We start from the raw sequence: 26,852 nt of genomic DNA, 5'->3' as shown, positions 1-26,852 counted from the left end.
TTTATCTAATCCGGATCACTCACAATCAGGAATAAATAATAAATATAGTAAAGCATTATCCCAACCCAACGGCAAACTAGTGGACCAGCTTTACTATCCAGGCCTGGCTGGGGATCCAGAGCCGGCGAGTGGAGGCCTTACCTGATAAATGTCTGACAGGCTGCTGCTTCCAGAGTCACTGGTGATACTACATCCTGAGTGGCTGGAGGAGACGTGGGTCACCTGTGGGTGTAAGCCGTCGGCCAGGTGCAGTCTGCTGAAGTCTGCAGGGAGCTGCACACACACACATACATACACAACATACACACAGATGGTCAGTATCAGTCAGCCCAGCAGCCACCTCTGGTCACCCACTCTAACATGCTCGCTGACTGCCACACATTTGGACACACTTAGCATGGTTTTGTCTTTGGATGTGAAGGAACAGTAAAGAAAAATATAATAAAAATAAGGAAAATATTTTTTTGTCTAAATTTAAGGGAAAAGCTGAATTTTTACGAGGGAAGTTGCTTCTGACCGGCCGGTTGCTTTTTGCTAATCATGGGTCTGGTATTTTCGGCACAGTAGAAGTACATATTCAAATTTTGACTTTTGTTTTTTTTTATAAAGACCATAAATAAAACCCAGTTATTCTAGCATTTATTTGTCAAAAATAAAAGAAACACACTGCAGCAGAGCAAAATTTCTTTTAAAAAGCTCTAATTTACATTAAATATGCTATCATAACAGAAGAAGCACCAAAAAGAAACTAAATCTCGTCTTCTTCTTAGTTTAACAGCTTAAAAGAAGAAGATGATCTGTTTTGATATGCATAAAGATGTCAATGTAAAAGCTCACTAAACCTGCTATTATCTAGAGCTAAAGTGGGAGCAAATCTGACAAAATAAACTCTCCAGGGGCTCAAGTCTTTGAACAAAATACCCATCACAGTGTCAAAATGCAAACTGAAAGTAATCAGTATTTTGTTTAGTCATAAAACGATGTCTCAAGTGCAGGGAGAAAACAAACGTTCATGTGTAAAAAGGAAAATCCTGAATAAATGCCTCATAAGGACTAAAATAAACAAACTGGAGGCAGTAATTGGTGGGGTGGGGGCTCTGAGGAAATGATGCTGTACGAAGTAGTAGCTCTAATTAAAAATACTATAAATGGGCCAACCAAGTTCTCTATGGGGATAAGGCTGAAATTTTAACTATGACAGAATACCCCAACAGGAAACGCTACAGAAACAGAGGAACAGATCAAACATGTACATCTGCTTAATTTGGAATCTGCTCGGCTATGTTGATGTGTTTATAAGCCAACATCCAGATAGTTTAGTGATTTATTTAAGGATCTGATGCACATAAATATCCTCCAGCTCTAAATATAACTACATATCTTCAATTCAATTTGATAAATATATCAATTATTCACATACTGATGATTTTTTTTATGCCACTGATTCACCCCAACATTGCGTAAGGGACATACTGGTAAACTGGTTTCTATTCTGTCCTTGAAATATAAACTTTCATCAGTTAGAGGCGTTAACACCTCTTTGTTTTTATTTACAACATGTGTGCAGTGAATTAATCACATCTGATTAGAAAGTGGAAGGAATGGGTAAATACTTTAATCCAGCAGGAGAAACTGGTTCATGGTGTCTGTGCATGTGAATATTTTATACTCCATATGTTTTATTCACCATATATATCTATTTGATACTTGGAAGAGGGAAACATCTCCTTCGAGTCCCTTTTAGCTTCACTTTTGGCTGTGGAACATCATTAATATTAGATATTCATATCCAAAAAACTTAAATTGGTCCGATTTAATGAGCTAACTTTGGTTGTCAGGAAGCAGGAAAGTTTGAGCCAAAACTAAACATCTGGAAAACATGTGGTTTAGTGTTTTTTTTCTAAGCTGTTTGAGTTGAGAGGCTTTGAATTCTGTTTCCCTAGATATGAAAACAAGCCAATATTTCATACAAGCTGTTTAAAAAGGACCACGGCTGAGACTCAAATGAAAGAAACACTGTTCAGTTTCTGATTGCATACTTTAATTATGGCTTCGTTATAGGGTTTGGGCATGGAGGCAAAACAGAAGACTAGTTTTGCTAAAGGGTAGCTGAAGTCTGCCAACAAAGAGTCACAGAATAGCTAAAGACTATGAAAGAGTTGCTTTACCCAAATGAATCAGAAGGCAATTTATTCCTGAACTGTCTTGAGGGGAAAAGTGGGAAAAAAATTAGATGTATCAATTCACAAAGTGCCTTTCTGTGTCAGCGACAAGAGACTGGGAGCCAGACAGAGGAGCTCTTGCAGCACTGAGGTGTGATGTGATTACAGTGTGTCAAAGATTTCCATCACGTTTAATTATCTGGCTGGCTGCACTAACCAAAATGGTGGACCGGAGGACCCAATCAGACCCTAATACCCGGCGGGCTTCCTCTCCCATCACCGTGCCTGGTGGACGGCAATGCGAATGCCTCCAGCTGAATTCCACGTTATTTTCATTGGCTAGACAATATGAGTGGTGAACTTTTTGTAGTTTCACCATTACTTAGTGATAGTGTATGTTACACGCTGCAGTTCCTCAGAGCGCTTCAATCTAGAATTAGGTGTTGATGCACAAACATCAACTCAACAGGGATTTTGGTTTTTACACTGGAAACTGATATATTTGTATTACAAATTCATTTTAAGGGTTGTCGTAGGTCAAAGATGCTCCATTCTATATTGATCATACTTTTAACAAACCAAACTTTTTTTTCCCTACTTGCTTTGATTCTGTTTTATTTTCCTATATTTTAATCATGTAAAGCACTTTGCATTGTCTTTGTACTGAATTGTGCTATATAAATAAATTTTCTATTTAAGCCTTGCCTAAATAAAAACACATTGTTTTGACGATATTAAAATATTAGATTGTATATATACATATATTTTAAAGCTTTTAAAAGGCATGTGAGGGTTTTAGTTTTTTTAACATATAATTCTCTTAACAGGCATATAATCGGATCTTCAATGAGATTATATTAGCACTTCCTATAGAGTCCCTCAGAGATCTAGATCTACATAGATCTAGCCCAGCTTTACTGTTCCTAATTACATAGATTATCAAAAATATGCTGCTTCAGCTTAAGTTTTTGCTGCTTCCAGCATGACTTAACATAATGGGCAAATCAGTTTACTTCCATTAACGTAGGTGTAATTAAAGATGATCTTTTTGTTGTTTTTCTCCTTGTTTATGCCACTAAAAACACTGCTAGATAGACTTTGCAGCAACCTTTAACTTTACCCTATTTTGACACCAGTTAGAGAGGCGTGTGAGGAACAAAGTGAGGGCAGGGGAGACGGAGAAAGCATATGGATAATAAACAAGTAATCCTTTCTCTCCACTCATTTAGGTCATCCGTCTGTTGGTCAATAAGCCGATGTCCATTCACTCCATGAGAATGTTGACCTCTGTGGCCCAATGGAATGCAAGAGATTGGGTCAAACTGCATGCCAGTGAAACAAGGACAGGGTAATTAAGCTTGTCCAATGAGTGTAGAATGATCAGGCCAAACATCTACTCTGTGTTGTGAGCTTCAACTAATTTAAAAATCCATACTTTAATTCTCAAGTTAGGACACAATAAAGATACAATAAACATGAACTACATCATGAATTTCTAAAGCCTCTCTGGCATCTGATCTGTTTCTCTGGACTCTTCTGCTCCAAATTCAACACCCTCTTAAAAAACAAATGAGCTCTGCAGAACTGGGGGCTGAAAATACGTCCAATCAGCAGTCACGGGGGGATTATGCATTGCTCTAAGGCCCAAGCCACAACTCTCAGTTCTGCTTACATGTGAGCAGATGTGCTGCTCCTTAAATTACATTACAGACCTAATGACCTAGATTGCTGGGTGGAAGCACTGGCTTCCTCTCAATCTCTTCACTGTATGCAGCCAGTGAATCTGTCCTGTTAGACTCCATCACCATTCCTGAGGTGAATCCCTCTAACTAAGAGGAGGAAAAAAAATTCTCTAATTGAGATTTAGATGTCTAAGAAAAAAAAAATTATAATTTTATTTATGTAGCTGGGTTGAATCAAGGTCAATCACTGTTGTTTGAATTGCTTAAATCTACTATTCTGTTATTTAAATTGTAGACTAGCTAAGAAATGCCTTTCTGGCCCCTGTTCAGAGGTTAACTAAGAGCATACACATTCCCTAACTAAAGCGGCAGCTTCTCACTTTCTTGAGCCTTACAGATCAGGAGATTAAAATCCCTTTGGCAGGGTTTCTGATTAAATAGGTCTGATATGCTCTCTGGGCTTTCCTATCACCAGCTACATCTCCATTAGTCAGGCCTGCACGAGTCAAGTCGCACAGTTTGACGAAAGGAAATTACCTTTAACGAAGAAAAACATTAAACATGCAACAAGTTGTAAAATGTCTCTCAAATTCTTTGGCTTTGAATTTAGGAGCTTTAGTGCATGTGCCACAAATCAGTAAATATCGTAGATCGATTTAAAAAAATGTTTGGACATCGGAAAGGAAAAACTGAATGGATGAAACAGAAACAAAATAGTTCATCTTTACCAATCGTTCAATGTTCCAAACAATGACAACAGTCTTCGGTGTAGAAGATGTTACAAAAGGAAGGAGACTCAAATTGCTAAAGGACTTTCAGGCTAAAACAAGGGATGGTTGACGATCAGCAGATAACGGCTTACTGAAGTTATCTCAACACTTTCATTCTTCCATAGAGTCTGATTGTTTTTGCTAGGAATTATACCAACTTAGGAAAAAAAACTAAATTAATGGGAAATCTTGCAGTTAAAGTAAACTTATACCAACTATAAAGGTCCACTGTAAACAATACTCCATGTACAAATTTAATCAGTAACATAAATGCCGAGGAAAGGTTTGAATATCTAATCTGTAATCGATCTGTGTTTGTTTTGAAATAGGTGAAACAATAAAACTAAGGTTTCCTAAGGGAAGCTGCATAGTCTCAATAAATTAATTATTTGAATATCTAATGAATAAGAGCTCTGTTGTCCTATAGTTTAGGTTGGACAAAGATGTGATATATTTTGTTGTAAAAAAAAAAAAAAAAAAAAAAAAACAATCCAAAAAAAGGTGATCTACCTTTTCATTTGATTTATAAAGAAAAAGGGGACTTCTGAACAGACTACAGTTAGAATCAGGACTTTTTAAAGCTTTATGAAAAAGGTGTGCATTATTAGAATTTTTTTCTATTTACTCAATTTAAGCAGAATGAATAACTTGATATTTATAAAATCAATATAGTGATCTGTTTTTGCCCCATGGGCTCAGTTGCAAAAAAAACTACTGCACCAGAAACCAAAGATGTTTAAAGGAAAATCAGAAGAGGAAAGACATGAAACAAGTATCTCCTGGACCATGATGGTTTCCCCACCATCACAGGAAAACACAAGTGTCACTAAGCACAGATATCAACACAGTTAGGGCTGGGATAAGCGGGCATGGAATTGCTGTCATGGCAGCCAAAGCTGATGGGAATAATATTATGATGCCATTACTGTAATAGGATCCGTTAGCCCATCGGGGGTACCCCGCTGAGATAATTTGTTGTTTACACAAACCTTCATTTATATGCAAAAATCATATGAAAAAAAACAGTCAATAAAGATGCATGATGGTAAACAGAATCAGCCTATTGGGCAAAGGCATGAGTATAAATATATGAATATTGTATGGACATTTTAAAAAGACAAATCATCTCTTAGTGGTGTTATCTGTATGTGTTGGTGGGGGTTTAAAAGGATTTCAACAATTTTGGTTTTAAATTTGGTCTTGCATTTTACAGCGTCTAAAACAATTTACTAAAAAGAAAAGCAAGTCTCTGTGTATTCTATAATACAGAAACTTTATTTTTCAAAGATTTGTAAGCATTAGCTACCATTGTTCTTACAATTTCATAAGAAGCATTGAATCATGTGATGAATGTCAGAGACTTCAGTTCTCTGCAGTCCTCCCTGAGGGAAACAGCGCAAACCGTGAGGGAAGAGGATGAGATAACTCCTCAGCCATGACACTTTTACGACAATTACAGGAATATTAAGGTGATTTTCTTTCTGCACAGCACATGTGCTCTGTAACCCAGGCACCGTCCAACAAGAAGATGGACAGCCTGCTGTTTGCATGTGCTTGAGTCTGTGTCTGTGTGTGGTCTCAATGTGTGAGTGATGCCGGTGGCGCTGACAGCCGATCAATCCGTTTACTGTTCAAGTGCAGATCATGTCAGGCCTCCGAGTGTCTGCTGGAGCTGCAGGCTGCTTCCAGCACCATGGACAGCACCAGCAGCAACACACTGGTGGATCAAAACATTTCAGTGGGTACAAAAAAATTAAATAAAATACCAAAATTTTTTTAAATATGATGATCTATCAAATAATCCTCTTTTTCATAATGGAGACTCTATCCATGAACTGTAATTTTACATCCCTGCAAAAGCATTTTTGTGTTAAAGACCTACATCTAAGTACTGTCATCTTGGTTAGCCGTAAAACAAAATGAGGGCAGAGACATTGGAAACTCAACACTCAGAGGATGCATCTGTCTAACCAGATTAGGGCTATTTAAAGCACAAAATGAACACTGATGTCAAATATAATAATGACATTTTGAAAAAAATATTCATTATTTTGACAAAGCTTTAAATTATTGTGTGGAACTGGAGCATCTGTGCATGCGTTTGCACACGTCAGTGACGGTGAGCACATGGCGGCCGTTTCTAGTACAACACACTGACACACATCTGATGCTCGGCAGCGGCCAGCCTCTGATTGCGTCCTTGGTCTGCCCTGCCGTCATTCATCTCACACAGGCTCGATAGAAATCTGATGCACGTCCATTACAGGGCCGGTAATCATATCTACAGGGTCATAAACGTTGAGGAGAGGGAAAAAAATAAATAAAAGAGGATGCACGTCGATATGCTACTTACCGGGGTTTTATCTTGCTGGTTCGGGACTCCATTGCTGTCTGATGCTGCTAATGGTTTCATAATGAAAAAATGTTCACCGGGCTAACATCTAACATCCCGGACCTGCTTTACACTCATCTTCAACACCCCCCGCCCCTCCTCTCCCCTTCCCTCTCTTAGCTGCACCGTCTTCGTTTGACAGTTTTAGGAGTATCCGCTCTTCTTGGCCTGATCAGACTCTCCAAAGCAATGACACCTCATGCGCTTAGTCCAGTTGGATCATGAAAATGGGAAGCTGGGTAGCGGGGTGGAAAAAACAAACGAATAAAAAAAAAAAGAGAGATCCTTTTTTTATCCAGGAGAAAACAAACAGCCAGCTTCTTTTTTGACAGTCACATCTCCAGTCGGGGAGCAGCAGAAAGAAAAACGGATAAAAGATGAGAAAAATGGCTGACAACACTTTCACTCACGCTTGCTCTCTCCGCCTCGCCTCCCTCTCTCTCTCTCCCTCCTTCCCTCTGCCTCGTACGGAAAGTCAAGCAACACGCATGCATGCAAAAATGCCTTTTTGTGCACCATTAGATTATGTCAAGCTTGAAACGCATGCAGCCTCCACAGAGGTACCCAGCGCGATAAAGCCAGCAGTTTGTTTAGAGCCTCATGCATGGATGTGTGTCAGGGGTGGGGGAGGAGGGGGTAAGGACCTCCTCCCAGTCTGACAGCAATGGTGTTAGAGCGGCTGTGGACGCACTCCTCTGGCATAAACAGAGATGGAAAGAAGGCTGGATGATAGAGGGAGAGATGAAAGTAGGGCAAAATGATCTAAAGGTGGGGGAAATTATAATGTAGATAGATGGATGTTGGACTGATGGAAGTATAAAGGCATTGGGGGGGGCAGGAACTGAACAATGCAATCATTGCACTCCTTTTAGCACAAGACGGCAGCTGGATTTGGTTGGCATAGTAACGGACTGCAGGAAAGCCATTTCCTGGGCGGGGAAGTTGTAGCACTTCCTCCTCAGAGAAGGAGTGAAAAGGTTGATAGATTGCACAGAGAGCTTGATGGAGCGAAAAAAAAATAAAGGAGAAGGAGCTGAAACAGGAGTAAAAAGAGGAGATGAAGGTTCAGCTGCAGAGACTGGCAGCAGCGCTGTCACACCGTAGCTGCCACTCAGTGGAGATAGCCATGGCAACTAGGCGAGCGCGAGCACAAGCCCCCGCACCCACTGAGCCAAGCGAACGCACACACACCCTCCAGGGCCTTTAGTTGCTGTGGCGACGGAGGCAGCGAGACATGCTGAAATGGAGGGAGGGGGTTGGGGGGGCATAAAAGAGACAGAGAAAGTGGCAACAGACCGAGCCACTCCACCTTCACCCAGCTTTACTACGATAAGCTGCAGCGTCACCAGGAAAGGTCCAAATGATTGATGATGAGATGCTGACTTTTCTCTGCTTTGTGACACACAGTCGGAGATCTACATCCTAATTTTTTGCTACTGCTGGAGAAGGATGCGTAAAAAGTCTTGGAGAAAAAAAAAATCATATTTTTCCATTAAAGTCAAACTGGAAAATTTAGTAAAAATACATCCTTTAATTAGACGGTAAGATATAGGGGGTCCACTGACAACAACACACCATAGTCGCATGGATTTGTACCTGTGCTGATAATTAGCAGCACAAGCAACGAATAGAATATAAAAGACATATTTAAAAAAAAAATTATATTCCAAGTGTCAAACATGACAATGAATAAATGATGAAAGAGCTGCGGTTCTCATGACAAAACAAACCACAAACCAGGCTCTCAGTTGTCATAGAATGATTGGCTGTCATACTGTAGAGCCTATCTGCTCACGAGAGCAGAAAAAAAAGCAAAAAAATGGTTTACATGAGATGTCAAAGCGTGATGGACATACTTATTTCCCACCAGCACATAAACACCACTGGTTTAATCTTAAATCAACAGGGAGATCACAAAAATTAACTGGTAAACAGGGATATCAAAAAGACTAATCTTAAACAGCAAAAAACGAATCCACATTTAAGAGAACCGGAAATCTACTAAACAATAGTCCATCTGACTCATGTTTGCAGACAGTGGCTGGTCCTTTGAACAGAGACTGATGCTCAGCCTCAGCCTGTGCCTGAAAAGCAGTTTACTGGTTTTGGAGCAGCTCCAGTAAAAGCAGCGGGGGAGGCAAGTGGGAGGCGGACAGGGGTGAGAGAAGCCTGGAGACCCTGGATGACATCACCTCTCCTGCCATGAGCCATGATGTAATGTTTCAAAACAACAGAAGAAGAAAAAAAAGCTCAGGTGGTTTGTTGAGCAGCCTAGCCATTATCGTCTCCAACAAATGCCTCAGGGGGATAAAGGGGACAGGGGCATCATTACATCACCGCAGCAACGAGACGGTACCATGGGAATACCAAAACATCATGCCCTCACCACCCCCCCAAATTTCAAGCTTTCTAGCAACAAATAAACCAATTAATCATGTTTTTACTGACTAATCACAAACTAAATTTAAAGGGAAAGCAGGCAGCAGCCATTAGACCATTGATCTTCAAGGGCTGTGACAGCTACATAGAAAACACCCCCTCAGGATAATGTTAATGCACTCATGTTCAGTTGCAGGGTGTGCTAAATGCAAGGGGTGGTGGCCTCAGGCGTCATTTGTAAACAGACTGCAAAGTGGGTGTGATAAGTAAGGCCATGCTTGGCGCTTTGCTTGCTGATGCATCGCATTGGAGCAATAAAAACCTCATTACAGTCCAGCATATAAACACGGTAACACATGGAGACCAAAAAAAAAGGGATTGTTTTATAGTTTCTAGTAAGATCTGGATTTTTTTTCTTTAGCTAACCACTATTCTCCTGCAGCAAATCCATAGATGGGATATTACAAAATGACTTTCTGGAATCCAAGAGTAAACAAACCCCATACGGTTTAGTATTTTTATGTAAGAGGACTGAATAGAAATTTGTGGCTTTAATAAGCATACTTTTTTAACAAAACAATGTAGAAAACAGAAAACAGCCCCCATAATAGGCTCTCTAAATATCATTATACTCTTAGGAGCCGTTTCAGAATTTGTCATATTTAGGACAAAAAGGTCTCAGTTTTCATTTTGTTATCAAGATATAAATTAATATCTTATTGCAAAAAGTAGAGCGTGAATGTTAAATTTTAGGAAGAAAAACGCTTAAATTATTTTTACAAATAAACAACAGAAGTGTGTTTAGCATGCGTTCTAATTAATACGTTGTGGAACCACCTTTGCTGCAATTAGAGCAACTGACTAAAAATGATCTATTCATCTAAGAATAAACATTTACTATGATTGGACGAGAGCATCTATACGAAGAGAGTTTCAAGTCATGGCACAGATTTAGGTTTGGGCTTTGACCTGACCATTATAATATCTCTGGCTGGCTGTTGTCCTGCTGAAAGGGAAATTTTCTGTCTCATATTTTCAGCAGACTAAGAGGTTCTCTTCCATGACTGTCCTGATTGCAGCTCCTCTAGAAGCACCAAGGGACTCTTGATTGCTTCTCTGATCAACCAGACTGTCAGTTTTTGCAAGACGGCCATGTCTGTGTAGGTTTGCAGCTGTGCTTTATCCTCCTCCTGGTTTTTTTAAAGGATGGCCCGAACTGAGCTATGTGGGAAGTTTGAAGATTTCTCAACTACTCCCTTCTTCCTGTCTGTTGTGTTACTCAGGCTTCATGGTGTTGTTTGTTCTCTAATGTTTAAAGGTCCCATATTTTGCTACAACTAAAAATTAAAAATATTAACAATGAAGCCCCTAGAGCCTGTTTTTGTCCTTTGTGCAGGAAAATTCCTCTCAGATTAGGCAGACAGCCTGTGGCACCCTGACCTATGAAGGCCAACCAGTCAAAGTTCGTAAAGATGGTGGCTAGGAGGGGCTGTAGCCTGACCAATGGGCTGTACAGACCACTCTGGACAGATTTCCCCTGATGATATCGCAAGGGGAAAACTTTTCAAACATAACATTTTGAGCAGACAATTGTAAACCTCAAACACAGGCGTTAGGACACATACGACAGTTACAAAATATTTATAATGTAATTTTTGCATAATATAGGACTTCTGAAAAACATCTGAAGTCTGAACTTTTTCCACTAATGGAAAAACAAAGAAGGGGAAGTAAAAAAAAATATAAATTTCCTTTATAACTTCTTAAAAAATTAAAATGTCCATGTGGTATGAGGTGAAGACTCAAAGAAGTCGCAAAATCTGACCATGTGAACTTAATTTAAAGCAGGTGATAAAAAAAAAATATATATATATATATATATATAAATATAAAAATATTTCTGATCATACATTTTTTTGCTCAAAAATGCTAATCAGGAAACCTCTGAAAGACCCAGTGTCCATTAAAAGGTCAGAGTCTCAGGCTTTGATTTAGTGATCGGCTTCTAACCTTGTTAGAGAAATGAATAATATGAGAAAGCCACCGAAGGAAGGACATTCATCAATGACATCTGTCCCATTACTATGGCTCTAAGTGGCGTTGTGAGAGCGAGAACAATGATCTAATAAAGAGACTGCATTTTCAAAGCTGCTGCAACTCATGGGATTACTTCATTTTTCAAGCTTTTGTCACCTGCACGGTGCTCTGGAAATAATTTGATAGAAACGTGGGCCGCCAGACATGCCTAAAAAATTACACTTGTAGGTTCATTGAGGCAAAACATCTGTTGTACTCGTACACCTGCTAAAAGGTGCATAAATCAGACAGGAAATGAAGTAAGATCCTTTCAAAGATTGAGCTGAGGGAGAGAGAGTGAAGTTCATCAGTTACATGATGTTTCCGGATGAAGTTATAAAGTAACTGAAAGGTTAGGAACTGGAAGTCTTTTCTCCTGAATGGAGTTCATGGACATGTTTCTTTTTTTCTGTTTAAGATAATCTTTAACCATCATGGGCTGACATGGCATTCTGGTGATTCGGTAAAACATAAAAACACTCCAAAATCAAAAAATAAAATGTGAAGCATTGTCACATTTTTATTTAAAAAATGAACTGAAAGATAAATGGCTATTTGTATAACCACTGGGAGCGAGGTTCTTAGTTTTAATAATAATAATTGAACTTTATTGATCTTACATTGGAGAAATTAACCTCTTTATTTAACCAGTCTCCTTGGGGAGCAGTGGGCTGCTATCGTGGGGCGCCTGGCGAGCAGTGTGGGCTTAAGGGTCTTTCTCAGAGATCCAGAGTGGCAGTCTGTAGGAGTGGGGCTCAAACTCATAACCTCAGGATTGTAAGCTCTATGAACTAAACCACTAGGCCACCATTCCGCTCTCCCCTAAACAACAATCGTCTCGAATTGTATCACTTATGATTGGTTCCTGAAACACTTCAACAAGCAGTTCAACAAAGAGCTAGAACAGCTGGATGTTTAACATTAAAAAGGGTTTTAAAACATGGCAGATGATGTTGCTCCTCCTTAATTCGTTTCCACTGGAAACTGTGGGATGAGGAGATACTAGCTTAAACAGGCTGGCCAAAAAGATCCAGCCGTACTAGCATGAATGTCAACGTCTAACTTTCTTCCATTTTATATCATATTCCTTGAAGAGAAGTGACCTGAGAGTGTGATTCTCAACCACTGCTGCTGCCATCATGTCCTATTTACTGGGTTTTACAGCAGTGGCTCCCTGAAGCCTGACATAGTGTTCCTAAGATTTTGGCTGGAGGTTGATCTCCATGAGCTCACCCTCAGCTCCTAGAGGAGGAACTTCTTTACTCTGGCCCAACTCAAAGCCAGAGCATGTTGGCAACACAGAACTGGTGCTAATTATAACTAGTTCCAGTTTCGCACTGGAACTGGTTTGTGTAACAACCTCCTTAAGACATCTGTCATATAAAAGATAAATATCATACTGGGCAGCTGATACATCCGCCCATCTCTGATTGTTACACCTCTCAACCAGGATCTTAAAGTGGCTTAAAACATTCTGCATCCTACAGTCATTCACAGACATGCAAACCATGCTGCTATGATAAGAGCCTGATCAAACACATTAGATCAACAGCTAACTGATCAAATAATACCATTATTAGTTTGATGGAGTGATTTCCTTCTTGTTTCACTGGCTTAAAAAAGGTTGAAATGTGGGACTGCTGCCATGTGAGCTAATTACCATAAAAATAGATCATCCATCACGTTCAATGCCCTTAACCTTTAAAAGGGTCTCTTGAATTCTGGGGATAAAAGCTGCATCCAGGTTGTGAAATATAACCCAGTCAATAAATGAATAGTTCTTTTCTTACAAAAGCTTTAGTTTCAGTTGAATTATTGAGCCAAAAATATCTGCTCCACCGTACTTTGATGATAAACCAAAGGCTATTAATAACTACAAACAGGGCTGTTGCCTTTGTTGGCCATGCTGGGAAAGAGAGGCTTGGGTGTTTAAATCAAGGTAACAAAAGATACTTCAAAAGCAGACTGAGAGAAATCTGCATATTCTACTCACACACTGCAGACAATTACAGAATGATGAACTCTTTCTGCTATAAAAATCGATTATCTCTCCCCACTTTTATTTAATTTGAAAATCAAAGCTGAAACAGGTTAATGAGAATGAATTAGACACTGCATTAGCATTCAGTTACATTCACAAATTGAACAAAATCATGATTGTACTTAATGTTTGATACGATACAGCACGTGCTGGAACATCAACTATCATTTAGAAACCAAGATCCACAGACAGGGAATAGATGTACACTAAACTCATTCTGCCTTTCCTGCATGATTTCAATGTAAGAGTGAGCCTTCTGTAACTCTGCACAGCTGAGGCAGAGCAGGCTGCCACAAAGGACAGCTCTAAAAATAGGAGCACGGCTTTTCTGCAGCCGAGAGTGGCAGGTTTGTTCTCTCTGCATTTATCAGCAGGTACGACTGATCAGCCTTTTGAGCTCTGATCTTTTCCAACTCTCCCTCTTAATCCGTTTCCACCGGCAACACCCCAATGAAATACTAAAACACCTACAGATATATTGGTACCACATACTATAAGAAGCAAATGTGTTAACGGTGAAATCTTCCATCTGGCGCAGTTCAACAGGAAGAATGGGCCTCAATTATCGCAACTGTTACCATTATCACACATTACAGCGCTATAAGTGGTAGAAAACAGATGCTTATGATTCCCGTCATCACTAGATCATGGTTTGCTTTTAGCAAAAAATATGCTTTTTCATGAAAAAAAAAAAACAGGATAACACATATGAAAGCAGCAAAGGTGACACCATTAGTCCTGTTATTACAAATGCTATTTATATGATTGTTGACGTGATGGTATGAGAACTGGAGATAAAAGCAGGTTTACCTCGTCATCATCATCAGTGTTTATGTCTGCATATAAAAGGTGTTTATTAAGGAGGTCTGCTAGCAGCTACAGGGAGAACCAAAGAGGATTAGACCAAAGAAGAAGCCTACCAGCAACAGCACAAACATAGAGCTAGAAAACAAAAGAGGCACAATGACAAGAATAGACAGTGCTAATAGATACAGTACCTTAGGTTTATTGCAATCCTGGTGCCCAAGTTAGGGAGCGAGCCGTGAAAAAGGAAGCAGAAGAGGAGAGTTATTAAACATGGCAGAAATCAGCAGAGGAGGGGAATAACTGCAGGTAAAAAACTCACTGACATGATAAAATCATACACCAGATTTGATCTCTTCGCTGCAGAACATCTGCAGATTACCAAGCAAATGAACCGTGAAACGTGTGCAATGATAACGTCCAAGTTATGACAAAAGCAGTGAAAGAGGAGTTTCAATTAAATGCCGCACCTAACAGGCTTGATATACAGATTCAGAAACCCATTCGAAGAGGTTTTAATGGCCACTGCCACACATTTGGTATAAACACTGTAATAAAAAAATAAAAACAACAACAAAAAGCTGTAATATGACCCACCCGTGTGCCACAGAAAGGTAGAATCAGGGTCACTAATGAACTATAGACGCCTTAGCCCATTAGTATTTAGACCAATGATTGGTAATCACTCTGAAAATTCAGAGCAGGCATTTGGTCTAACATTTTTTTACAAAGTAAGAATATGGACATCTTTTGGTTGTCTGTATGAAAGACCAGACAACCAATCACAACCTTCCTCTGAGCTGGTAATCAACATTTAATACAACTTCCTCAGCCTTCAGAGCCCTCTAATCAGAGGGTCAAATCAAAATACAAGATACTGCTACAAGAAGAGCCAGCAAAGAATAAAAATTGGTTCAGAAAAAAAAAACAAAAAAAAAACAGGCCTTTGAGAGGCTTATCAGCCATGGTACACAGTTTGCCAGAACGATGGGGTGGACTAAAGAGGATAAGCTTTGATTGATCAATATTGTAGATATTGGATTGAGAGTTTTCTCGGCAGGGTAAATAGTTAAGTTTTTTTTTAGGGCTCAAAAAATAAAGGCAACACGTAAACAACACAATATAACTTAAATTAAATCGAACTTCTGTGAATTCAAACTTTCCACTTAGGAAGCAACACTGATTTAATCAATTTCACATGCTGTTGTGGAAGTGGAAGAGGCAACAGGTGGAAATGATTTGCAATTATCAAGACACTTCTCAGTAGCTATGCTCTCTGGCTGATGTTTTGGTCACTTTTGAATGTTGGTGGTGCTTTCACACTTGTGGTAACATGAGACCGACTCGGTAACCCACACAAGTGGCTCAAGTAAAGCAGCTCATCCAGGATGACACATCAATGCAAGCTGTGGCAAGAAGGCTGTCGGTGTAGTGTCCGAGGCTGGGGATTCTACTAGAGACAGAACTGTATACCGGGAGATGTTGACCAGGCCTTATGAGGACAGCAACGCAGCAGCAGGACCGCTACCTCTGCCTTGGTGCAATCAGGAACAGGAGGAGCACTGCCAGAGCCCTGCAAAATAACCTCCAGCTGGCCAAAAATGTGCATGTACAGTATATGCATGACAGCCCAGCGTCCCCAGATGGGGGTTGTCCTCACAGCCCAACACTGTGCAGGATGCTTGGCATTTGCGGGACAACACCAGGATTGGCTAATTCACCAATGGTACCCTGTGCTCTTCACAGATGAAAACAGGTTCACACAGAGCACATGTGGTAAATGTGACATAGTCTAGAGACTCCGTGGAGAGCGATCTGCTGCCTGGAACATCCTTCATCATGCCTGGTTTGGCCGTGGGTTAGTAATTGTGTGGGGTGGCATTTCTTTGGAGGGCTGCATAGCCCAAAGAAAACTCTGGTTCAAGTTCAATCAACTTTAAACTATCACATTAATCGATAACTGGTATCCGATTAATTACCCACTCAACCTGGTTCATAGGTGCTTGAACAAGAGAAGTGTATCCCCCTCATGAAACCTTTAACCAAAACCTGATGTAAAATCAAAGTGTTGGAAAGAAGTTAAAAGTCAACCACTGTTAAAGTTTCAGCTTTTGAGCTAAAACTGAAAGGAAATCAGGGATTTGACCGAATATTAGACAAACAGAAAAAAAGAGGATGGAGTCTACGAGAAGAATTTGTAAAACTCTTCAATGTTTACAGTAAATATGAAATTGGTCAGGTTTTGAGTGAGCAATGTCACCATAGAGGACTTTCTGTATCAGCAAATGAGTGCTGATGGGAACGTTAGATATTGAGGGGATATAAAAATTAAACCTCCCTGATTATGAGATGCCACCACTAACCAATAGGCTGCCAGTGGAGCAAAAGAAGAACAGTGTTTGAATGCCTCCTGCTGCGTGTGTAATTAGATAACATCTGTTTGATGGTTCTTCTGGTCACCACATATGAAAACGAACAACACTCCTCTGCCTGGAAAAATCTGGGAATGTCTTACTGGGATCTAGTATGGGCAAAAACAAAAAAACAAAAAAAAAGATGAAAGGAGAAAAATCACAAACTCAAAGATTGTGGAAGTGATTTACTATCGAACATTTAGTAAAAGAAGATCCATCAACAGCAGCACCATTGACAATTTATTCAAGACCAGACCACAGAATCTGCACAAGGCCTTAAGAGCGTGTCTGAGAGGGAGATCAGAGAGAAAAAATATCTGTGTGTGTGTGTTGGGTCGATGGCTCAAATGGATGATGATATTAGTGGAACAGATAGCGCATACGAGATAAGGTGTGAAATGGAGAGCGACAAAGAAATGGAGATAATCAGCCATTTCGAAGGGAAATATAAAAAGATCAAGCGTGTGTGCAGATGTCTGCATGGGCAGATGTGTGTGTATCCATATTAAACAAGGCACACAAGTGTCAACTCACAGTGTCGAGCACACAGGAGGCATGTGTTGAATCCTAAACACTGTCCTCTTTCACTGCCCTGATTTATCCATGGAAACAGAAATCTATTTTAAATATTTCTCTTAATCCTCATGAATCCCAGATTTGTCTGCTTTGTTTTCACTGATAGTTAAAAAGGGATCATTTTGCCTTATTTCAAAGGTGGGCTAAAGCAAATATGATCATATCCAATAGGAACTATGGGTTTAGCAACAAATCTGATCAAATATGTTTCAATCAAAACAGAAAATTTGAAACGCAACTAAACCCATCCATTGTTCCCCTGTAACAGCTCAGTATACGTGGGAGAAGTGAAAAAGGTAATGATGCACAAATCAATTTGCAAGTGAACTTACATATTCAACCCCTTATTTAAAACATCTGATTAGTTTTATATTTTTAAACAGTTATTTTCCTGCTCAATAAAACACACCAAAAACAGCAACAACAAGCAAGTGCTGAGATGCACTTCAGCTCATGATTGATTTCTGGCCACAGTCCAAGAATGGAGATATCAGGTTAATCAGTCTGTCTGAATTGCTCTTAGGAGTGAGTGTGTGTGGATAGAGTACAGTATTTTATTTCTTACGAATATTTTTACTTTAAATCCTTGTCATGTTGCTGCTGCTTCACCAAAATGTCCCCATTGCAAAAAGTCGTTTTCTATTCCATTTTATTTTATAGTTTATCCCAGGTGTCCCTGTGTCGCCCTGTGAAGGAGTGATGACCTGTTCCAGGCGGGCCTCACCTCTTACTAGCGACCCTGAAGGGATTGCTGTGTAGAGAAGCTGGAGGGATTGCACTTTTGGATTGTAGTGGAATATGAGATTTACATTAGGGACGCGTTGCTGACAAATTCACATCAACTGTGATGCCCTCATGTCAATATAGAGCACAATTTTTGAAGAATATTTCTCACACCTGACTGAATCTTTGTCGTCAAGACAGTTTTGAGTGCAACAGCTTCTAAAACAGTACTAACAAAGTGTACCCAATAAAGTCGGCCATGCACTTAAGATTTGATGCAAAATTGTGGGGATTTTTAGTCTGTAACAAAACTAGAAACCTACAGCACCTTCCCTCCGCTACATCTGTGTGACATTTCATAATTAAACTGCAATTAAGTTTACACAATTAAGTTCGCTCACTTTGAAATCTGACTTTGCAGTAATGGAGGACAAGTCAGAGTCCTTAGACTGAAAACGAACCAAACGAAGCAATCTGCCAATATGATTTGATTGAATTAAGTCTGTAAATCACCTTTAGCTCATGTGTTGAATTGATGCTATACAAATAAACTGAAATCACACTCACACCGAGAAGTCAACCCTTATATAAGGAAGTTCAAAGCAAAAATCTGAGCAGCTCAACATAAGGAAGCCTGAATCCCTTCGCTGCACAACTTCCTACAGCGTGCACACACACAAGACCCAAATGTAGGTCTAAAGTATTAACCAACTGCTGTGGCATGTTTTCATAGCTGCCTTTTATTGAGGAGTAAAATATAACTCAGATAGATGCTTCAGTATATTTGATCAACATGTAAAAACCACTGTAATTTTTACTGTTATTTTGCAAATAAACACAATAAATCACCAATGGGTGAAACATTATAGCTCCCTAGAAGCACAGAGGCTAAAAAAAACTAAACAGTTGGATTGATCTCCATTTTGGACCCTCTGATGGCTGTCCAGGAAGTTCAACAGGTACCGTTTGCTTTTATACAATATAGAAAATCCTTATTTCAGCCCCCTGCTTAATCTCAGAATAAGAAGTGATGCATTGAATTCTATAACATTCATTATTTAAGTGATCTTCATCAGCTAATGGATGTTAATATTAATCCCAGTGCAGTCCTCAGTACAGAGAAACGATCCAGGTCAGGTCAAACAGACAGAAATGAGCATACAGTAATGAGAGCAGACTTTGTTTGTGTTTGTTTAAAAATGATCCTGCAGTATATTTGAACATTGAGGCCAAATAAAGTTGACTTCATAGCAGCTTAGCTTCAGATTGTTTTTCTGTCTTTGTGAGTGCTCCCACTGGGAGTCTCTATCCAGGGTTAGTCTGACTTTGATTTTTCACCCATCGAACTGACTCTCTGCAGCAGCTTAGGACCTGGACTTGTTCAGAGCGATTGCTCGGGGACAGGAGATGTCTGTCTACAGACTATCTGTAACCTCAGAGTTATAAAACAATCTCTCCTTAATGACAAGAGACTGAAGCTTTTAGCAAAGTATTATTTGAAATGGGATCAAACAAACACACTGGCTGAAATTCTTAATGGACATTTGAACATGTTTAATCAGGCACTAAATCACAGCTCAGGGTATTTATAGGTGTACTTTGTGTTCCTCTGCAAACAGGATGTTGTGGCAGCATTTTATAATAAAGTCTGAGTAAAATTAGAATTGGATGAAGATTATTGATAAGTGACCTCGGATCTACCTTTCTAAACCTAAAATCCTTCTTTTAAGGCTTTTAAAGTAGAGATACTCTATAGAGAATTTACTTGGGCTCCAACGCATTTCTCCTTATAGACTTTCTGTCAATTCATTGGAAAATAGGAGCTTTTAAAAATACAAAGTGGACCTTTTATTTATAATAAATAGAAAAATATCTTCTCAATAATGAACTGAAGCTGCCCTAACCTTGTGGGGAACCATTTTCACAGGACCGACATCCTTAATCCTTAAACAAAATCCTTAAACCTCTACTACAGTCGGAGATGTAGGATCTTCCTTTGGTTTGACAGGATGCATATAAACAGATCTGCTATTATTGTGGTTCACTTCAAACCCATCCCAGCATCTGTTAGCACCAAGTAGATGACACCCTGACAGCCTCATATCAGCTTAACTCGATATTAAGAAATTACTTTAAAAGTTTCCAATCAGATATCAAATCCTGGTTAAACTTGTTTTTCTGCACAGTCGTCTAACGACAATACCCCCCATCACTCTCCAGGAACTTTGGGATGTCACTCATTAAAATCTACATCAGATGTGACTTCAAACCGGCTCTAAGTTACTCGATTAAAGAATGTGTTGTTGGAATTCAAAAAATTAATGGATAGGATTCTGAAATCGATCATCCTGATTAACATTTCATCCATGAACTCATCTAGGTTTGGGATGTTGCGTATATTTAAAAGGTGATGAAGTTTAGTTTTCAAAAACAGTGCCCCCCGTATTGTAAAATAAGGCCTAGCAGAGAAATCTCTGTGAGCCATTATACAAATCCTGGCACTGATGTATGCATCTTATAATGGCATTTAAAGTAACGAGGAAGTTAGGGTTTTTGTTTTTAGATTCTTTCCATGTTTTCATTCCAGTCTTCATATTTAGCCTAAAAGCAGTGACTGAGAGTTCTCACCTCCAAAATATGCTGCGTGGAAGAAGGAAGGAACATTTCAGTCGTGTCTTTTATCTAAACACTGCAGGTTAGCATGCTATCCTAGCTTAGCAGCCATCCAGATTCAGCATCTCTGTCACTCCACCCCCCCTCAGCTGCACCACTATGGTTCACAGCTCCTCTCCCTACTGTACTTCAAACCTGGGAATACTGGTTGCTATGGAACAGGCTCCATCCTTCCCCCAGGAGTCATTTTGGAGAACAGAGTGCAGAGTCTGAGCCATGAGAAAGTTCAATGCTATCCTCCACTTATTTAAAGGATCATGGTCGGGTGTAATAAAGGCTGGAATGAGATGACGTTTCTCCTTTTTAAAAGTAACCGATTCACAAAGGCAACATCAGACAACTACCCCATGAGCACCCTAGGGAAAACTGGGAACGCGAGGAATGCTGTGAAACAGTTAAGAACAGGAAACTGTGCAGAAGGGGCATGATGGGAAAGAAAACAGAAAGTGCAGAGAGTCTAAGCGGAGCATAAAGAGAAAAAGCGCTTTACATTTACCACTAATTACCGTTTGAATGGATGTAATAAACAGATATTATCTTGTTACTCCTTGAACTTCTGCGTCTGTTAAATAATCTGAAGCATTTCTTTTTTATTGTGTTTTATTATATGTTGAAAATCTTTTTTAACATTTGCAGGTCCGATCATGAAAATTGTAAATTATTATCTGAAAAAGTTAAGATTTTTTTTTTTTTTTTTACAAAATACAAAGCATAGAGCAGGGTTTCTCTCTTCCCCCCTGTGGCTGTGCACAGCCTTGCAGCATAAAAGGCTACTACACATTTTTCCGCACAAGAAAAATACATTCAACCGAACCACTACAGCTCTGAGAAAGAGCAAGAAAGGAGATTTCTTTCACATCTATTTTGCTTTGCAAGCTTGTTTATAGAGAGCACAGACATCTAAACCACAAACATGTAGACAAATGAAACTACTCTTACAACAAACAGGATTCCAAAGAGACGCTAAGAGAGGCTAAACAAACTACAAAAACATTCATTAAAGGCATAAAAGAACAACAAGCAGGAAGCAGAATTGCCTGGAGAGTCTCTACACATATAGGAAAGTGGAACAACTCTAATCCAAAAAGGAGCTGAAAGAGATCAGAAAAAAGCCTCAAAGTGCAGCAGGACAGGGCACAGCGGTCCTTCCAGCAATCTCTGACTGCAGGTCAGCAGAAAGCAGAGTGATGACACTAAGTTACTCTAAAAAGGCTTACATTTTCACATTTACACAGAAGCAGAAAAAGCACAGCAGATCTTAAAGGAGCGGCTCGACACACAACTGAGGCTGCCTCTGGAGCGCACAGCGAGGGTAAAAACTAAGCTATTACACGGGCTGCAACTCACCGTGTGGTATCCCCGGGCTACGGGCGGCTTTCCGCTGGGATACGGATCCACTGTGTCGATGATTGTCTGCCGCTCTCCTTTCTGGTTGATCTTCCGAAAGCGCCGCCGGGACTGTCTGTGCGAAGCTTGTCGCTGAAAGTATTCCTCATTTTCATCCATATAGTCCACCTGGAAGAGACGGAAGCAGATAGAAGGGGAGTGACTTTCATTCACACCCCTAATCCCTCCCTCATCCTTAGCAAAATAAATAAATACCCCCCCCAAATCATCCCGCCCCTCTGCTTGCGTAAAAATAGAAGTGTGTGTGTGTGGGCTGCATGGAGCACACCGACGTCAAAGGGTGCTCACATCACAAAACAAGAGAAGCAGACACACAGGGCTGGGTTTGGAATTCGGATGAGAGGAGTGAGCTGGAGGAGATGCGGAGTAAACAAATTGACAGGCTGACATGAGGAAAGATGAAGAAAAAAGGCTTCTAGCAACCTCACTTAATTAGAAGTTAAAATAAGATAAGATCCCCAGTCTCCATTCATAATGAATGAGCAGGAGTAAAAAGAAACATGTTGAAGTGGCAGAGGGGGGCTCTTATCCTACCAGGGGATCCTAAAATATGTGTCTGCAGGAAGCTTTGGGTCAGAGCGCAATGTTTCCTCCCATCTTTATATTTTGGGCCCGGTTCATCTCATCTCTTCTGCTATTTTTACATTTCTTGCAGCTCTGCCTTTGGGATTACGCTGCTAAAAATCTCACTTGGCTGTCATGACGACGGTGGAGTTGTGTGCTAGTGAGGGCATAAAATCCTGCTTGTGTGTCTAATTGCTCTCTCAGAGCTGTGTGCATACAGTAAGGGTGCTTCGGCGGCGTACGAATCTGCTACATTCATTTAGACTGCGGCTTCATAAAGCTGTGTGGGAACTTATAGCAGAGACGGTTATCTGTGTGCATTTCTATCCTGCACTGCAATTATGAAACGGTTTGGCTACTAAAAACAGCAAAATACAGCAAAGTGTCATCTGGTAGCAGGCAGGGTGGAGCTGTTAATAAGGGGGTCTCTGACAGAGCTTAGCAGGAGTTTTCTTCCCATCTGCACTCATGGAGACGGCAATTATGAGAAACTAAATGTGCAGTGATTGCAGCAGTGATGTAGAGGTCGACTGATAGAGGTTTTTTTAAGGCCGATGGTGTTGCCAATTATTTTAACATCGGTCTAAGGGATACCCAATATGAGCGGCTGATTTTTTAGAGTATATTTCTGAAGTCCAAGCAAATTTTTCTTCCTCCATTTTTAGCTCATTATAAAAGAAACATTTAGTGAATCAAACAAACATTATTAATTAATAGCAAATAGAGGGAGCAACAATGAATGTGTTTACCTTGATCTCAGTACATGGATGCTGAATGCTGCCCTGTCAGCCAGACTAACTTGAAACTGACTGGACTAATCACAGCAAGCTTATGCTTATGCAAGAATTAAAAAAAAAAAACTGCGAACCCACTTTTCCAATGTTTTAATAATGTCCTTCATTAGGTCTTGAACGAGCTGGATATATTGTTAAACACTTAACAGATATAGGAACTTTCTCCTTTATTATTCTTCGTTTTATGTTTTAAGATAAAACATAAAAAACGAGAGTGAAAGGAAGCCCTGTTGGCAAGTGCCCACAAGACATGCAGGGAACTCTGTAAAGCTGAACTGAAAGGCAATGCCTGGTGTAAAAATGACACTTCCTATCATCCTGAACACACCTTCCACATGGTGAGACATGGGGGTGGTAGAATCATGCCTAGAGGTGCTGGATACAAATTCACACCCAAAACTAAAAAAGGGAAGAATTGCAAGAAAGCTACATATAGCCGTCTGTGAGGTATGGCTGGATAAAGCTGGAAAAAAAAGCAGACGTATTCCAATTTTGAGCCCATCCTAATAAAATCAATATTGGTTTATTTGTACAAAAAATCTAATTTTGTTTTCTTTTCTTTCTTGTATTTGAGACACAAATTTCTATTTATTGGCCTTATTTAAAGACTAAAAAGAATAACAAACATTTATTTCCAGGAAATGTCTCCAAAGTAATGCCCTGTTTTAGGTATCAAACACATTAATACTTTTGACACACTGAAATATTTACTAAGATTATAAAATATGCTTTTGGCATCCTTATGTAACAGTTAGCCTAATCTCCTTAGGCTCTGGTCTGATCCAAGTAAGACTGAGAAGCAAACAGGGGAGTTTGCTTCACTAATAGTGGTTACTTTCAGCCTCTAAGGCTCAAAGTTCACCCAGAGGAAGGGATTGTCTCTAAAAAGCCAAAGGACTCTTTGGAAACATGTTATAAAACCTCCAACAGATTTTATTCAACTTTTGCAGGTTAAACTGTGGCAGGTTTGAGTCTGCAAGTTCAAAGGTCAACCTAGCGTATGCGGTCCATCAGGATATCATCAGACTTCAGCCTGCAGCTGTTTGAACATGTCTTCTGTCTTGGCAAAATCCTGAGCCTGACTGTGGAGCTTCTTTAGGCTTCAGTTAGCTTCTGTTCAGCAGATGACTGCCGCTGTTGCCAAACTGGCTGCTCTTCTCACCCCTGAGGGAATAAATCATTCTTCGCCATTTTTTCATTTAACAAATCTCCACTAAGATGGAGAAGAATCCAAATTTAATGAAAGGTTCAACAATAATCCTAAACCACAGTGATTAGAGCAACATTCTAGCAATAATTAAACTATATTAAAGAAAAAAATGAACTACTCCTTAAACTAGAGCCCAGTTTGTGTTAAAGGTTGAGTTATTTTAGGGCTAAGACGCACAGGGTGATGCAAGTTTGACACTGCAGGTGGTGGTTGGATTTATAACATTGTTTGAGAGTGATCCATTCGGACATGATGCAACACACAAGATTACTGGGGTCGCTGCTAATAGGTTGGGTTTTTTTCCAGTTTCAGTGGATCTTAACGTCAAAGTTGGCTTTAAACTGAAAGCAGACATTTCTTCACTAAGTAGGATTTATATAACGCACCTTCAAAAACCGGAATAGGTGGAACAGAGGAAACAATGGGAAGGATGGAAGTTAGAAGAAACAAGGAAAAAAGGAAAGGAGACAAGAAATGAAAGTAGGAAGGAAAGAAGTAACGGCACATGAAAAGGTGGGTGGATGAAGAAGAAAAGGACAGGGAAGGAAGGAAAAACATATTTTTTACAATCTTAACTGTAGACAAATAGAAGGCAGAGCGTCAAACGTCAGAGAAATGAACTCACCACAATCATTTCTGAGGGTTCAAGGACGATGCATTCACATCCACGTCGCAGGCTGCCTGCTGATCGCTTCCCAAAACTAAACAAAATGATAAAAAGAAAAGAAAACCAATAATGCACCTTAAAGCAACAAACCAGCACAAAATTATATATCAAAATATTTCATGTTAATCTTTAGCGAGCAAAAACAGTGGAGAATCCCACAGGGTTGTGTTCATATATTCATAAGCAAATATGGGGTGTGGAATTTCTGCATGTAAAAACAGACACAAGGCAGCTTTGATTGGACACCACCTCCTTTCAGTTTCAGAAGGAAACACCCGGCTCTGGAAAACTCCACTCTTATGACGTCAGTTTGGACAGTAAGCCTCACTCTTAATGAGCAGCCAAATATTAAAGATGGCAAAGACTCAAAATAAGGAGAAATAATTAAATAAAGGACTCTTAGCCTTGGAAATATTGAGCATGTGCAGATCCTAGATGTGGGTGTTGGGAAGAATGCTGCCTTTGTTCAAAACACGATCCCCTACAGAAACAAGAGCCCCCTTGTTTGTTATTTTTATCATGTTTTATTTCAGAATGTGACCCACATCTTTCTCAATGTTTGGTTAGATAAACTCTGGCAGCTCAACAAACACAGGTTCCTTTGAGTCAATTAGATCATCTCCGTACAGATTTCCATCACTTTGATATGGGAACTTAGGAAAGATGTTATATAGATGCCTTTTAACCTAAAGCATCCCACATTTTTTAAAGCCTGGAGGCTTTTTTCAATGAAAACCAGATCATTTCCAATTAAAGTCATTTCTGATGGCTCAACTTGACAACAATGAGACAGCTGACAGAAAAAAGGACAGGTTTAGTTGTACTTACGAAGAAGTAATAACACATTTAAAATCCTTTTAAACCCCTCTCAGTTTTCATCATTTAACCAGAGATAGAAGTAAAAAAAAACTTCAACACCACAACCTAAGTTCATGAATTTTACAAGGCCCGGTTCCAAGTAGTGAGACATGAGATAAGTTAAGGGGTAAAAAGGTGGTGATATGCAGAATAATGCGCTTTATAGAAGAAAATACAAACTGCACAGTAAAATGTATTCTTATCTAATAAACGTAACAATTTGCTTCATTAAAATAGAGAACCTAAGGTGTGTGATTACAGAGATGGTTATTAAATATGGGGCTTTTTTGGATTTGGAAATTTGTCTTAATTATTTGCCAAACACAAGATAAGTGCTCTGCCACTGCAGGAACCAGAAGTAAACCATAGTATCTGGTAGGGCAAAAATCTAACTTTTTTCACCCATTTTCACTTTTAATTTGATTAACAAAAAAACCATTCAGACATTTCACTCAAGAGTTTTTTTTAATTTATTTATTTATTTTTTAAACACTGAAAGCCTGCTTAGAGTCCATTGTCATTTGACTTCACGGCTGCAACCAAATCGATTAATCCGTTGATTATTTTTCAATTAATCAATTAATAATTGGATAGCCAAAGGAACCTTTGGCTATCTGATTATTAATCTATAAACTAAAGCTTTTGTAATTTGAGGAGTTC

The 26,852-nt window shown here is 39.5% G+C and overlaps 1 protein-coding gene across 12 annotated transcripts in view; it reads right to left on the bottom strand.

Annotated features, from left to right (window-relative positions):
- Nucleotides 1-26,852, bottom strand: part of rapgef2 (Rap guanine nucleotide exchange factor (GEF) 2) — a 127,116-nt gene that overhangs the window by 33,835 nt on the left and 66,429 nt on the right. For 7 of the 12 annotated variants that reach the window (XM_038300839.1, XM_038300847.1, XM_038300842.1 and 4 more), the window contains 4 exons: nt 25,293-25,368; nt 22,040-22,207; nt 14,501-14,518; nt 142-273 (listed from right to left, as the gene is read on the bottom strand). In XM_038300839.1, coding sequence (XP_038156767.1) covers nt 142-273; nt 14,501-14,518; nt 22,040-22,207; nt 25,293-25,368 — 394 coding nt within the window. Of the gene's footprint in view, nt 1-141; nt 274-6,967; nt 7,596-14,500; nt 14,519-22,039; nt 22,208-25,292; nt 25,369-26,852 lie in introns of those variants that run through there. The other 5 variants (XM_038300843.1, XM_038300845.1, XM_038300848.1 and 2 more) reach the window with 4 other exon arrangements.

This window comes from Cyprinodon tularosa, unplaced genomic scaffold (assembly GCF_016077235.1).
Source record: "Cyprinodon tularosa strain WSP-4 unplaced genomic scaffold, ASM1607723v1 ctg458, whole genome shotgun sequence".
In the NCBI taxonomy this organism is placed as follows: Eukaryota; Metazoa; Chordata; class Actinopteri; order Cyprinodontiformes; family Cyprinodontidae; genus Cyprinodon; species Cyprinodon tularosa.
This window is presented reverse-complemented; position numbering and strand designations above follow the sequence as displayed.